The sequence below is a fragment of the Sander vitreus genome, chromosome 4, assembly GCF_031162955.1.
Source record: "Sander vitreus isolate 19-12246 chromosome 4, sanVit1, whole genome shotgun sequence".
In the NCBI taxonomy this organism is placed as follows: domain Eukaryota; kingdom Metazoa; phylum Chordata; class Actinopteri; order Perciformes; family Percidae; genus Sander; species Sander vitreus.
In genome coordinates this window covers 7,399,634-7,416,149 of record NC_135858.1, presented here as the reverse complement: position 1 = coordinate 7,416,149, position 16,516 = coordinate 7,399,634, and the positions used below count along the sequence as shown (strand labels likewise).

At 40.4% G+C, this 16,516-nt stretch overlaps 1 protein-coding gene across 1 annotated transcript; it reads left to right on the top strand.

Annotated features, from left to right (window-relative positions):
- Positions 1-95: 95 nt before the first annotated feature.
- zbtb49 (zinc finger and BTB domain containing 49) lies at positions 96-6,546 on the top strand. The gene is made up of 8 exons (XM_078247945.1): positions 96-171; positions 542-741; positions 843-1,969; positions 2,073-2,119; positions 2,208-2,281; positions 2,587-2,669; positions 2,856-3,017; positions 5,285-6,546. The coding sequence occupies exons 2-8, from the start codon at positions 590-592 to the stop codon at positions 6,025-6,027; spliced, it is 2,388 nt and encodes a 795-aa protein (XP_078104071.1). The 5' UTR covers positions 96-171; positions 542-589; the 3' UTR covers positions 6,028-6,546.
- Positions 6,547-16,516: the final 9,970 nt, after the last annotated feature.

Sequence of the window (16,516 nt, the reverse complement as noted above, 5' to 3'; positions counted from 1 at the left end):
AGTCTCAAAATAACCATTCGCGTTATCTCCTTCGTGTTACCAAAGCCCGTCTCCTTATTAGAAATTCTTTGGTGTTACTGAAAAACAGGTTGTACCAGGAAATGAGGTGACGTTTTACCGTTACACTCGAAAAGTGACCCATCATCCAAATAAAAGGTGGACTCGTCAGATGTAGGTTTGGATTTATCTTTATGGCAAACTTTACTGTACTAACAATAGCAAGCACGTTTATTCTCGGTAGAAATTGTAATTAGTTAGGGAGTTGGTGCTACGCCGATTTCGCAATACTAACCGTTGTTGCTTGTTTAGCATAGCTTTGTAGTTAGCTTGTGGCTGTTTTCGTCCCAATTTTTGCATGGGTGGTCTCGTAGCACAGACACTGGATTCTGCGCGGTTGTTGAATTATATGAATATTACTAAAGAAATACTCGCTTGCATCACTTTTAATTTGGTTGTATCTCAAAGACTAGCTAACCATAAGAATAACTAATATTTCCATAAAAAGAGATTTGTTGTCTTTGACATGTGTCCCTTTGGCCAGATTTTTGATGGAGAAGTTGGAGCTGGGTGGTTCAGCAGCTGAGTGACAATGGACACCATGTCCAGCCACAGCTCCTACCTCCTGCAGCAGCTCCAGGAGCAGAGGATTCAGGGTCTGCTCTGTGACTGCATGCTGGTTGTCAAAGGTGTCTGCTTCAAAGCACACAAAAATGTCCTGGCTGCTTTCAGCTCCTATTTCAGGTGACACATCAGTAAATCTGTGGCATATTTCCATCCTTTTCACTTCACCTAAATAATCATACATTGCTGTTTTGTGAAATGTACTGCTTTGATCTTTCCAGGTCGTTATTCCAAAATTCCCCCAGTCAGAAGAATGAAGTGTTCAACTTGGTCATCCAGGATGTCAGTGGTATCGGCCAAGTATTGGACTACATGTACACCTCCCATCTTGACATCAACCAAGATAATGTTCAAGCGCTCCTGGACATTGCTCAGTGTTTGCAGGTTCCAAATGTTCAGAGCATGTGTAATGCTTTCCTCAAGCCTTGTCCTCCACCAGTGGAAATCCCGTCATTTTCTCTTCCAGGCATGCTCAGCTCTGAGCACGACTGCCTATTAGGGAGCAGTCTTCCTCATGACGTTGACCTCCACTGTCCCTCGGAAACCCAAAGGCCTGGCTTCAGCAGTGACATGGACCACACCAAAAGGATGCCTGTTTCTGTGCCTAATGGCAGCTCAAACTGTGACACAACTAGCAGCACTCAGGCACCTGTAGAAAAACAGCTTGTTCATGGCTACAAGCTCCGCAACTTTTACAGTAAGCAATACTTCAAACAAAGTGCACTCCAGACTAATAACGCAGCCTTAAATCAAGGCCCATGCCCTTTGGTGCTGGTGGAAGAGCAGCCGTGTCAGCTCGGAGTCAGCCAGGGAGGCAGCCACACTCCTGTATGCTCAGGGAACACAGTTCAGCCCAATCCTCCCTGCACATCTGTGGCTGTTGAAAAGAACTCTGTCTCTTCCTTAACACCCTCAGATAATTTAAACACCCCCAACTCTAACTCAGCGGACTCCATGCTTAACAAGCCTGTGCGCCCGAAGAAGGCTGTGTACCTGAAGAAATATAACTACCTCCGGTCTCAGAAGGCTTTGGAGGAGATGTTTGCTGAATCAGCGAGTGAACCCGTCCTCAGCTGTCCCAAAGAAAGTCATCAAGAAGAGTCTGTGGTCCAGACTAAAGCTTCAGAAGCTCCCGTTGAGGCCCTTAATGCAGGCAGGGAGCAGGTTCCAGAGACAGCAACACAAGCACAACTTCCCAGTCCTCCACCTGCAAACCAAGAAGAGCAAAATCCGAAAATTGCGCCAGAGCTACCGCAGCAGATAGGAAACAAGCAGTATTGTTGTGAGGTGTGTGGGAAGATCTTCAAACACCCCAGCAACCTGGAGCTGCACAAGCGCTCCCATACCGGTATTAACAGTTTGTAATTGCCTTATAACCCCACGTTACAATATATATACAATAACATGTTTCCGTAATAATTGTAATTTAATTGTACATTGTTTTGTTGCAGGTGAGAAGCCCTTTCAGTGTAATGTTTGTGGGAGAAACTTCTCACAGGTATCATCTGGTGTATTATTCTGATTTGCCACAGTTATTCTTACATGGGGAAATTACATTGAGATGTCTAACTGTTTTTGTTTTACAGGCTGGAAATTTACAGACACATTTGCGGCGACATTCTGGTGAGAAACCTTACATCTGTGAGTTATGTGGTAAAAGGTAAGGTATCTTCCATGTATCCATTTTCCTCATTGATTGATACTTCTATTTTTGCCATTCCCCTTTTCCCTGTATAGGTATTTGCTGTTTATTGTACGTTTGTGTGTTTTAAAGTCATCTATCTGTGTGTGTATATATATATATATATATATATATATATATATATATATATATATATATATATATATATATATATATATATATATATTATAGTATTAATATAGTGATACTTTCCCTTTCCCATGACACAGCCCTAATAGTTGTTACAGTTGCCTATAAATTGAATATTCATTTGTGGTTTCCAGCTTTACTGCATCAGGGGATGTCCACCGTCACAAAGTGGTCCACACAGGAGAGAAGCCACATCTGTGTGATATATGTGGTCGAGGTAAACGACTGCTCTAAACAGAAGCAATGTTCTTAATTACTTCCTTAATCCATCTATATGTAGTTCTTACCTTATGGTCTCGTTCTTAAATTAAACCTTTACAAATTATTGATGTTAGTGTAAGCTGCTTAGTTCACAGACCCAACTGGAAAATTGTGACACAGTCTGTCTTGTCTTGTTGCTTAGGATTTAACAACTTGAGTAATCTCAAGGAGCACAAGAGGACTCACGCCACAGACAAGACATTCACATGTGACCAGTGTGGAAAATCCTTCAACACGCACAGAAAGCTTTTGAAGCACAAGGCCCGCCACACTGGAGAAAAACCACACAGCTGTGCCACCTGTGGTAAGGAACAGTATCTATTTTGTTGTAGGCATGGGCCGTTTACTGGTTTCAAGGTATACCGAGGTTTGAAAAAGTCACGGTTTCAAAACCACTAAAATGTTCTGTCATACTGTTCCTAAGGTATGAGCCATTTCTTAAGAGTCTTCAAGGACAGAAAGTGCAGTTTAGAAATCCTTCTCCCTGCCAGTGTGCAATGTGTTGTGCAAAGTTGTTTTTTACCCAGACATTTCAGAAATACTACATTTATAGCTGTCATTGCAATACCGTAATACCGTGTAAGGTTATCATACCGTCAGAATCTCATACCGGCCCATGCCTTTTTTGTTGGAAGTATTATTCACATTGATTCGACTGTAGACATAGTTGTATAAAAAATCGATCGGAAATTGATAATCGATTAGTTGCTTTTTTAAATCAAAAATGCTAAACATTTGATTATTCCAGCTTCTTAGTTGCAAGGATTTTCTGCTCTTCTTTATCTCATGTGATTGTAAACTGCATATCTTCAAGTTTTGGACGGAACAAACATTTTGATGACTGTACCACGATTCACATTTTTGGTTATCACACTATATGAGAATGTTTTGACTGCTATTTGCCTTTGATTTATTATTTTCTTATGCTAGGCTTCCAAGCATAAGAAGGATTGTAACTGCTGACTGTTTGAAGTCAGTGTCCATTTCTTTATTTTTTTTAAACAGAGAGTTGTAGTTATTTCCTGCTGTAGGGGCAATAATGGTTTGGACTCTTAATGAATCAATCTCCCAAGGAAAGATTATTTTATTTTAAAAACATTTTTTATTTTTTTTTATTTTTTAGGTTACGTGCAAAAATATTCATGGAAGACAGTGGTTCACGTTTATCTTGTGTTTAAACCCCCTACCGCTAGATGGCTATGCTGAGACGCACCACTAGTGTCCTCGCCTAACAGTGCCTAGCAGTGCCTGACTTTTTGCTAGAAGCTAACAATGTAGCGATGGCTGAACTTTGGCCTACTTTAGCATATAAGAATTTGCTTACTAAGAACCACAATCCCAAACTGGCAGTTTGACTTCTGTGTACTGAATTGTTTACCTAAAGTAAACTTCTTTGACTTTTATGCACATCGTGTCTTTTTTAAATATATTTTTTTTCTACAATTATACTTAAAAAAAATCCCAATGTATTGCCTTACGCAGAGTATCGAAATATATTGCAGTATATTGAATCGTAACCCATGTATCGTGATACGTATCGCCAGATTCTTGCCAATACACAGCCCTAGTATTTAAAGGTCCTATGACGTGCTGCTTTTTGGATGCTTTTATATAGTATATATATATATATATATAGTATATAATCTCTTTCATATAGACCTTAGTGGTCCCCTAATACTGTATCTGAAGTCTCTTTTATATAGGCCTCAGTGGTCCCCTAATACTGTATCTGAAGTCTCTTTCCCGAAATTCAGCCTTGGTGCAGAATTACAGCCACTAGAGCAAGTCCCACAATGAGCTTTACTTAGGACGTGCCATTTCTGTGTTTGTAGCTTTAAATGCTATTGAGGAGGAGATAGTGGTGGGGGAGGGTGGGGGTGTGGCCTTGACCAGCTGCCATACTTCGCTTGTTTGCAAGCCATGATTTCTCTCTCTTTCTCATGGGCGGGCCAAATTCTCTGGGTGGGCAAAGCAGAGAAAGGGGAGGTAACCTTGCCCCTTATGACATCATAAGGGGGAGATTCCAGATTCGCCCATCTGAGCTTTCATTTTCTCAAAGGCAGAGCAGGATACCCAGGGCTCGGTTTACACCTATCGCCATTTCTAGCCACTGGGGGACCATAGGCAGGCTGGGGGAACGCATATTAATGTTGAAAAACCTCATAAAGTGAATTTTTCATGCCATGGGACCTTTTTAAAAAAACAGAACTAAAGGCATAAAATGCTTGAGTCATGTTGTGAACCCGCTTACTCTTAATCAGAGATTTTTCAAAAAACATTTTAAATTCAGTGTAGACTGTGTAGCTAAGATAAGATCAACTTTATTGCCCCAAAGGAAATTTTGTATTGGTACAGCTGCATACAAACACATGCACCAGATATCAACAAACATTAAGTACCTAACAATATATAACAAGACAACAATGTGCTTTAGGGCAAGCAAAAAATAAATAAGATCATCCACTAGTTGAGAGGATATTGCACAGGCCCTGATATAGTAAAGTAGTACAGTAAAGCTGTAAGATGTCTGCACAGTGTTTTACACTCAATATGTGTTCTTAATTAATGTAGGGAAGTGCTTCATCGGCTCAGGGGACCTGCAGCGTCACATAAGATCACACACTGGTGAGAAACCTTACATCTGTAGCGCCTGTGGAAAGAGCTTTACCCGCTCTGCCATGTTGAGAAGACACAACAACATGCACTGCAAGGGAGCCCCAGCCAACAGCCCGGTCACCGACAACTCTGACCCATCTCCTAGCTCCGATGAAGCGGCCTCGTTCCCCAAAGCTGTCAGCCACAGTAAACCTCCTGCTGCAACTGGTGAGCAGCATTTCCCCAACATGATGTCCCATGCAGGGTTAGAGAAACCCTCACCGCCTACTCCTTCACCGCCACAACCAACACCGCATATAGAGACTCCACCTCCCAGCATGCACCTCAGCCCAGCTTCTACCCCAACCCCCCTTCCAGAGCTGCGCTCGCTGGTACCCCACCAGCTCCTCTCCTCCAACCACCACGAGAGAAGTGCAGCCCTAACTGCCACAGACCAGATGAAGCTTGCCAAAGCCCACCTGTCTCAGGAGGCTGTGTATGGGCCGTATGTGGAGAATGGGAATATGTCAGTTGAGATGGGCAGAGGTCTGATGGGGAGGCCCTACCTTCCTCCCACAGACAATCACTGCAGTTCCCTCACTTCTCCTAGCAGGCCCAATAGTGGGTCCTACAGGTCCACTGAAGGCCAGTTTATCTCCAGTGTAACTCTGTGGGGCTTGGCAATGAAAACTCTGCAGAATGATAATGACATGGAGTAGTAAAAGGTTGCATATGAGAGGGTGTGCACTTTTCACTGATGTTTAATTAGTTTTGATTATTACCGTCTGGCTCTTGATCGGTTAAAACTGACTTAACACACAAATGGTTGCTCCTGAATGAAGCAAACATTAAATAATGTGAATTATTCAGTGGAAATGTGTTATGTGGGTGTTCAGAGTTTTCGCCATCACTCAAAATCAAAGTGCTTCCTAGTTTTTTGTATCTGAAAAAATCATGAGAATTGCTGTTGCGCTGCACTTAAAACTTCCATGTCACCTAGTGTATCAATCTTGAATATATGAGCCCATAGAGAAGCAGTGCGGCAGCAGGATTTTGGCCTCTGTGTATTAATTACACTCGTTCACTTTGTATATACTGCACTGCACTTTAAATTGTAAAAATGCAGACCTATTTTCAACTGTCAAATGTTGATTTAGAATATTCATATGAGAATTAAAGATATACATTCTATTTAATGTATTTGTCAATTTTATCTAATAAAAAATCTCATCACATAATTTTTTTAGTTTTCCACGTTTAATAGTCCAACATATTAATAGTTAATAAAACCCAGTATTTGATGTTCACTGTAAAACAAACATATCCATATATCTGTTACACATGCAATACAAAGTAGGACATACTGTATGATTAACTCTCATTACCCCCCCCCCCCCCCCTCTCCATCATACTAAAGTTAATCCTAATTATGTAGGCTACGCTGTCTAACTGGTGCAGAATGAGACTGGGGCTAATGTCATTTTACCCAGAAACATTTCAAAAGCTCGTCCTTTGTTTTGGTATCTAATCACGTTTTGTTGCTTTGTGTGGTCAAGGGCGTACGAGGATAGCTTTAATTAACAAGCTAGTGTGAAATGTATGAATCCATTCAAATTTCGTTCTGCGTTAGCAGAGCATGATCAGGTTTGCCTGAACGAAAATGTCATATTTTTGCAGCTTTTTCCCCGAATGATCATCTTTATAGGCAGCTTTTAGTTTGCCCTGACAAATTCTGTTCATATTATTTTAATTCTTACTGTACATGAAGCATCCCTCTATCGCTTCATGCTTCTATAACTAACAAAACAAAACCTCTCCATTGTAAGTATATTTCTACCTCCTCTGCATCACAGTATTCATTGTTATTATTGCACTCGAAACTGCATCAGCGCCAGATGATGTGGATGGGCTCTGGCAGCGGTTCCAGCCGACCAGTAATTGCTGTGGAGTTGCGGCTTGTTGCATTGTTGGATGAGATAGATAGGTGGCTGACCTAGTCTCTGCACTAAAATTCCTCTGTGTGTCACAATATGAAAGAGGCTTAAGCAGAGGAGAAGGATGGCGATTATTCCCACTGTTGCTGTCCCTCTCTACTCTGCTTCTGGTACCCGCTAAGCTCCATCTCTTCAGGTTAGCTCAGAAGGTGCCATTCATGCAACCTGACAGGTGCTATTATGACATATATATATATATCTATATATATATATATAGATATATATATATATATATATATATATATCTATATATATATCTATATATATATATATATCTATATATATATATCTATATATATCTATATATAATATACTATTCCTAGGTTCATTTTATGTTATCAAGTGCACCTGCAATAAGGTGTTTTAATACACTGCTCTGTGTGATGAAGCTTGCAGCTAAAATGCATTCAAGCGCATGTGAATATGCACACATAGTCATACCCTGCATCTTTCTCCCTGTTTGTCTACTGCTTCACTTTCTATCTTTTGTTTTTTTCTAAACACACACATACACACAGGCGCTTGCCTTAAGCAACTGTACCCAGGTGTGTTCCCTGGGTCTGCAGTTCTTACGATGTTGTTAGGTGGATCCATATGCAGGACACCGACAAAGGTAGTATAAGTTGAGGAACAAGGAATGGACGTGGAGTGGAGGGAAGAAGATTGCTGGCTGTGGCAGAGGGCTGATGGTTGATGGTGTGTGGCAGACTAGGCAGCATGGGTGGATGAGGGTAAGCGGGGGCGACAAGCTGAAGTTACACAAGGGTTTGCTAGCAGGCGGGCAGGCAGATGATCCTGGGACAAGGAAAAAGACAGCTAATCACAGGCCCAACAACAACAACGAGGAATAATTCTCAGAAAACACAAAACTACAGAGGCCTGAAGCGAGTGACTACCAGCATAGCAGAGACAATTACCTGGCTACGAGAGGTGGAAGAGCCGGGGTTAATATGCAGGAGAGGTGATGAGCAGATTGTAGCCATGGGGGGGGGGGGGATGACACACACACACACACACACACACACACACAGAGGCAAACCAGGGACATGGAAGACATGGAGTGGGAAACACAAGGGAGAAATGGGCGCAGCAACTACCACAGTGTTATTAAAGCTGATACCAAAATGAACAAATGAATGAAACGCACCGTCTGTGATTGGTAGAGAGTGCAGAGAGTTTTCGTCTTATGAATCCTCCACCACTGATTCCCGCCAATATGGGCACTATTTTTTAATATTTTTAACTTTATTTTGTTATTCAGTGGGTTTGATTTTCCATCTTATGTTATAAATTCTCTGTGTTCTACTTTTCATATTTTTATCTTAAGTCTTATATGTTATATCTTATGTTTTATTTTTCATCTTATTTTCCATTACTTATGACATTCTATCCCTGTTTTATGTTCATTCTGTCTATTGCCTATAATGTCATGTAATTTCCATATTGTGCTTCATTTCTTGTATTAAAGGTGCTATACAAATAAAGTTTATTATATTATTATTATTATTATTATTCTAAATATTATTATTATCTTATCTTTTTTGTGTCGCATTACAATGAGTTTGTCTGTGTTTAATTCTTAAAAGGTCTTTCAGAGGGTCTATCTCTCCCTAACCCTGACCCTTTAGCTTAAGTGTTTCTTATTGTTCATGTTGCAATATCATGATATAACAAAACACTTGTTAACAAACTATTAATCACCTCATTTTCTAGAATTGATTTGAACTGTTTATAATCCCATATATTTAGACAAAGCCAAATAACGATGGTATTAATTAGAAACAGTATGAATGAACTGCTTACACACAAAATCTTTTCATGTCACGCGATTTTTGTCGCGTGCAAAATTACACAGCAAATCTCCAAAACCATAAGCTATTTCTCAGCCTTTCACTCAATTCAATTGCATAAAATACTTTTTTCAAAACGCTACACACAATTCTCTACCTAAGACACACAAATCTAACAGGAAGTGACTTGCTTTCCTTTTCTAAACACAACTAATCAAAATGCTACACTTATTTACCAGGGCACACACACACTCCTCACATGTGCAAACACATTATGTCATAACTGAACACTAACCAATCACTGCTTTAGTATAGGCCTATACAGAGGTCAAAGGTCAGATTACCTGTTTTGAACAATGGATGCCAACAATAGACAGAGAGCAAGGGGAGGAGGAGGGACAGACAGGGGACGACAACGAGGAGGAGGAAGAGGGAAGAAGAGAAAGGAGAGCCATCTCTGATGAGATCAGGGCCACACTTATTCATCATGTGATCAACCACGGATTGACCATGAGAGAAGCCCATCTTGAGCAGCTTTACAATGGCGTCCATATTGCATGCAACTATCTTATGACTATTTCAGCATTACAAATCAATCAGACTTTGTTTGTGCATACGATGCAGTTTTGGGAATTGTGTGTAGAGTTTTGAAAAAAGGAGAAAACTGTAATCATCGCTCAGAAAAGTGCAGAATGTGAGATTCTTAAATTAACATCCTATAGAAGGAATACAGTATATAACATATATCTACAACTAAAAAGTAATAAAAGATTAAAAACTTATAAAACTGAAAAGGAATGAAAGATTAGAAACGTATCAACATACTAAAAAGGAATTAAAGATTTAAAATGTATCAACATACTAAAAAGTAATAAAAAAAAATCCAAAACTTAAAACATACTAAAAAGGAATTAAAGATTAATTCTGTGTGTGTATGTGTGTGTGTGTGTGTGTGTGTGTGTGTGTGTGTGTGTGTGTGTGTGTGTGTATGTGTATGCTACTGTCACAGCTACGTGCTGGTCCAGCTGTGGAGCTCTGCACCCGGCCTGTTTCCAGGAGGAGGCTTACATCTCCCGGTTGTATGGAGAGTCAGTCATCCACGCCATAACCATCTCCACCACTGCATTAAAAGCAGAGGGTGGAAGACCACCTGGCTGGGGGCCCGTAGGGGACGGGGAAGAGGGGCAAGGCCATGACGTTGTCATGCTGAATCTACAACAGGTTATATCATCTACATGCTCCTGAACCTTTTAGACAGACGGAGAGAGGGGGTTAGACTGCTTCAGCCACACCTTTTAAGGCTCTGACACACCAACCCGACGGCCGACTGTCGGCAGAAAAGACAGTCGGACTGATCAGTCAGCTCCCATCTCTCAAAAAAGTGCCTCGGAAAACACCGAAGCGACGCCGACTTGAGCGTACGTTCTGCGTGTGCGCGAGACGTAATACGTCTCCATAACAGCAGGCGGCGCTAATCTGTATTCTCGCCCAAAAAATGAAAACCGGAAATGACGGAACATCTCTCTAGGCCTAGTAAACAGAGAGCACGCTGTCGTCAGTCATTGTTTTCATCAGAGAGTGTTGATAGTAGTCAAGAAGGATCGTTGTTGTCATTACTCGCTGAACGGAAGAAAATATGATGGTTAGTAATAAGAAGATACTGGCGTTGTCAGCTCTTGGGCTTCTTCTTCTTTTCATTAGAGCTGTCAAAATAACGCGTTCATTTCAATTAATTAATCTGAGAAAAAAATAACGCGTTAAAAAAAATAATGCAGATTAATCCATTCCATAGTTGACCCTGAGCCGTTCTAGCCACCATTGGACTGTAAAATGAAGGAGGGAGACGAGAATGTTCTGCCTGGATTATTAATTGGAACATTTACTTGTAAAAATCTTCTTCCTACCAACCCTGGCTACCGAAATCTGGTGCCACTGATATGTCTGCGCTTCTCTCTGATACAGACTGAAACAGACGATACCGGCAACACAAACACCGCTGCATGTGACGCTAGTTAACACTACACTCGACAGCAGCTAACGTTAGCCTACCGCTAGCTAGTAGCTGGATTAAACACGGTTAAAATGCTGACAGCTAACGCTAAACGGTGTAAAGTGTGACTGTGTTTCACTGTAGAGGATTCAACACCGGGATGTAACAATCTGCAGCTGCTGTCAGAGAAACAACACAGACGGTGCGTTCAATGAAACTGGTAAACTACAGCCTCGTGGTGCATTTGAAGTTATTGTAAATGTCCTTTTCCCATCTGGTGGTTGTTTTTGTCGTTCAACAGCAATTTACTAGTGAAATAAGTTATTCTTATTGTTATACATTATTATTAAATCATTTAATTTTGACCATATGGCCTTTGTTTAGTACCCTTTTTTTCTTTTCTTTTTTTACTTTCTTAAAAAGTATCGGTTCAGGCACCGTTCATTATGTATACGATTCATTTCGATTAATTAATCACAGAGTATGTAATTAATTAGATTACATTTTTTAATCGATTGACAGCCCTAATATATATATATATATATATATATATATATATATATATATATATATATATATAATCGTACATTTGGAGGGCTCACCTCCAGCTGGACATCCTCCAGTCTGGCCTGTGGGTTAGAGGTGGAGGGCTGCGGGCTGGGGCTCCAGTCTGACAGGTCATCACCATTCTCACGGAGTCTTCTCTCCGGAGGCTCCTCCAGGCCTCTGGAGCTGCTCTCCTGATCCCTCTTCCTCTTCCTGCTTCCTGCAGCCTGTTAAAGCAATGAACAGAGGGAAAAAGTAAAGGATCACTAGTTTAGGTATACTCCTTTCACACTGCTGCTGTAAAATCGCTGGTTTCCATCTGTTTTTCCTGTGTAACTGAATGGATCCAAAATGGCATCTGTTGCTATGGGTATCATGCAGCGCTACTTTGTTATAAAATGGTACTTACTTACTTAATGATTATAAAGGCAATTAGGAATACTTCAACTCTTGATGCATTCCTTGTACTATAAGTGTAATTGTTTTACACAATGTTTAAAGTGCTCATATTATGCTCATTTTCAGGTTCATAATTGTATTTAGAGGTTATATCAGAATAGGTTTACATGGTTTCATTTAAAAAAAAACACCATAATTTGTTGTACTGCACATTGCTGCAGCTCCTCTTTTCACCCTGTGTGTTGAGCTCTCTGTTTTAGCTACAGAGTGAGACCTCTCACTTCTGTTCCATCTTTGTTGGGAGTCGCATATGCACAGTACCTAGGTAAGGACAACCAGCCAGTCAGAAGCAGAGTATGAGGGTGTGCCACGCTAGCAGCTAAGTGAGCATTATAACGTGTGTTAAAGTGACGAAGTACGGACCGAGGCGGAACCAAACGCACGGACCGTGGCGGAACACTACATCATCATCCAGGCAATGCATAAAGACCTGCAGGAGGACAAACAGTGAGTGGGTCAGCTGCCTGCAGTACAGCCAGAATAACTGAAGACATTGATGTTACTGCTGAGGACAGGGACATAGGCCAATATGAGGAATAACAGGCAAAACCACATCGTAGCAATGTGCAGCTATGATGTGACTGGCTGTCATGGCAACACTGGAGAGGTGGAAGTTAAACTGGCAGGATATGTGGAAATGCAGCTGAATCTCCCTGTCCTGTCCCGAGTAATGCTTGGCCCGCAGGGTGACATACGGGATGGTCCTGATTATTTATGATGACAGTCTTACCTTTACGAGATAGCCTATCTCTATCTCTCTATCGAGGTGCAGGGCAGCGAGCTGAACTGCCCCCGTCTGTTCCACACTTCCACAGAGACTTCAGTCTTCACAGGCGTAGACTTCCTGACAGGAGGCCTCTGTATTCTCACAGTATGAGACACAGAGACAATCCTTCTCCCACCATGTCCCCAACCAGGGGTGCTTCATACAATCAGCTGAGGCTCATCCAGTAGGGTTAAGGTTGGAGGCACTGATAGACGAGACGTTTGTCCTGTCTAATATCTCCACTGACTTCCATGTTAATTGCAAATAAGTTGTATTACGTAGAATTACAAGGGAAATATCTTCTTAAATCCCCAACACTAACTGAGATGCCAAAGGTGCGGCCCAGTTCTCATAACAAAACAAAAAAATGAACTAAACAAACAATTAGCCAAACTAAGCAAACTAAAGAAATAACAAACAAAAGAACTACTAAATAAATTGAGTCTAAATAAATTGAGTCTAAATAAAGCAAATAATAATCACATACTCAAGACAAACAAATGAAACCACAAACTAATACATAGTTACCTTCTTTACATAATTAAGTAAAAAAACAATTCCACTTATATGCTCATGTTTTCTGATGTCCTCTAAATGCAACGTACAGCTGCAACTAACGTATAGCATACAATCTGTAATGATGATGTTATTGCTTTTCAACTAATCATAATCTTTGTTTTTTTTTTTGTTTTTTATGGATATTTTGTACAATGGTAGATTTGCTAAGCATGAATGCTCTTTTTCAAGAATGCCCTGTTTCACAGTCAACATAGCCTACTGGATGATGTCATCAAAACGACACCTACACTTGTTCGGTAACTTAAGATCTCTCTGACAAGGTGCACAGTTTCAAACTTCATACATGTGGCACACTGTATCTTGTTATGTCATGTTTGTTCCAGTGTGGTTGTGATTGATTTTCCTATTGACATTTTATAATAATAGTCCTGCATGTATGCACATATGGTATGGGCAATTGCAGTGATAAATTATCAGGTCATATCAAAGCACTACATACTAAAGAGACTCTTCAAAATATTACATTTCAAATAAGCACAAACACATGATAGCTAACCTTTTACTGGGTGCATTCCAGCAAAAGCCAAAGTGTTGTTGGCTACCTTGTTGGTGTTGTTGCTCTTTTGCCTTCTGCTGGAGGGGTAGTTGTGGTCATGGAGGTGAGATGGCACATCACACATCTGTAATGATTAACATACAGTTCATAAATGTAAAGGACACAACATTTAACTAAACATTGAAACATATTGAGAAAGATGTCAGGTTGAAAGCAGAAGCTCTAGCAACAATTTGCTGCTCAGTGTTACTGAAGGTGGCGAGAAGAGTTTAAACAAGCAGCCTAAACACTGAAAAATTGCTTGAAAAAGACGCACTTGCTTCAGGATGTCATTGTTATTTCTGTCCTCATTTAGTTACTCACACCAACGACTTTACCGTAATAGGCTATTTATATTTCATGTTTTTTTTTTAATATAGGCCTATTACTGAACAAACTCGCCTTTGCATAAAAGTCAGTTGCTGGGGCTGCTTTCGACACCTCAAGGCTTAAATTCAGTTGAGGCGTCGAATGAACCGGCTTGAAAAAAATTATTAGTATTTTAAACTGGTTATTCTCACATTTCCCATGATGAAACCATAAAATGGTTGAACTGGGATCAACAGGGCTCCTTCTTTCGATGGTCACTTGTTTAATTTAGCAGAAATCGTCGAGTGAAAGTTTCACCACCAAAAGTCTCAGAGTGAAATTGTGTTTTTGGAACGAGTTTTTTGAAATATAGCGGCTTAGCCTATTTACAAATTTGGTGACTAACTTTGAGTGGGATATTTTCCAATAAACGGAAAGATTATGTTCCGTTATGGTTTGAGAAAATTCTCCTATTTCTTAAGCTAAATAAACTATTTTGTAGTTCAAAAAGTTTCTGCAGAAAGAGTAGCCTATAGGATACTTTTACTTTTGATACTTTAAGTAGCTACATTTTGCCTGTAGGCTAACTACCTTTAAATAAGTAAGGTTTTTTTTACTCGTAGTAGAGTATTTTCAAAATGTAACCTACTACTACTACTACTTTTACGGATCTGGCAGGGCCTACTTCTCCACCACTGGTAACTAATGTTGTTGAATAAAGGCTAGTGGAAAAGAAAGTGCGATATTTGCTTCAGACATGTAGCCTAGTGGAGTAGCATTAAATGGAAATAGGTAAAGTAGGCTACAGCTAGGCTGAAAATTGTAGGCTATTAGCCTAAGTTACCTAAACTTGAGTAAATGTAGGCTACTTGCCTTCTTTCAACCACTGGATTATATCTCCCTTTCAGTTTTCATAGTCAAGAAGGTTGACAAAGACTTTTTTCTTTTTAATAGGCCTATTTACACAAGACGCGCATCAAAAAATAAGCAAAATATTGCTGAGTTAGGACTGAAGGGCTGCATCTAACAGCTGAAACTCTTTGAGCGAATAATGACAGCGGCAGCAGAGGATAGCCTATCTTCGTGGCTGTGAAAAGACCAATATTAGAGTATCATAATGACATTTATTTTTTAAAGAACGCTAGCTGGAGGTAAGAAGCAGGAGGAAGTGGAGGTGTTCACAGCAGGTTGGTGCACAGCATTACACATTATTGTTTTAGTTAATAATGTAGTTAATATAGTCTAACAACATCAGTCCATAGACTGTAAAAGAAAAATCATCTCTCTTAAAACAATCAATAGTATAGGCTATCTGCAGTTAGACCAACACAAAATACAAAATAACTTGTGGTACAGTGGTGTTTTAGCACCCTAATGATAATAATAAATATTTTTGATCAGTAAATATATTGCCCTTTTTTTTGTCTCTGCTGAAAAACTTTGCTTTATCCACCTTCTGCCGAGCATTTACCTGGATGTTTCTGTCATCATCCCAGTCCATAAATGTGAGGTGAAGGAGGCCGGGTCTTCCTTTTGTGTTTATTGGTTATTTGGACAATGACCCTATAGTCACAAAAAATATTTATCAACATACGGTATATACAGTAGCCAATAGTAAATGTTGTAGTGTTTTGTAGTAGTGATTTTTATAATCAACCTATTCTTTCCTTATTTTACCCCCAGTCTCCCAGGAGGCCAGCATGTCAATCAGCGGCCTATACTGCACACAGCCATCACACGCTGAATACTGTCAGGTGTAGGTGAAGCAGGACACCTCAGGACCAGGATTTCCACAGCCTCAGGAACACTGGGCCAGCCAGGACGAAAGAGAAACTGCAGGACCTGTTAGAAGGTGATGCTGTTGCTTGTCTGAAGTATGAACAGAGAGCACCGAGTCATCTTCTTGCTGTCAGACCCAAACTGTGGCCAGTGGAGAGGGAGATCTTCTTCCTGGCACTTCAACTGAGTGGATACTATAGTCTCGCATTGCCAGACCAATCTCCACAAGCTGTGGAGTAACGTCTGGCTACACCACACATACATTCTGGAATTGGAGAAAAAAAAAACGCTCTGGGTTGTTTGCAATTTTTTAAACCAACCACAATCGTCTTGGGCGGCACTAAGCTCCGGATGCAGGGACCGTGAATCTGCAAAATAGTCTCGGGAAGGAACTTGTTTTGGTGGAACATTTGCGCCCCGCAAAAAGAAAACACCACATACAATATTAAATGAAGTTAACT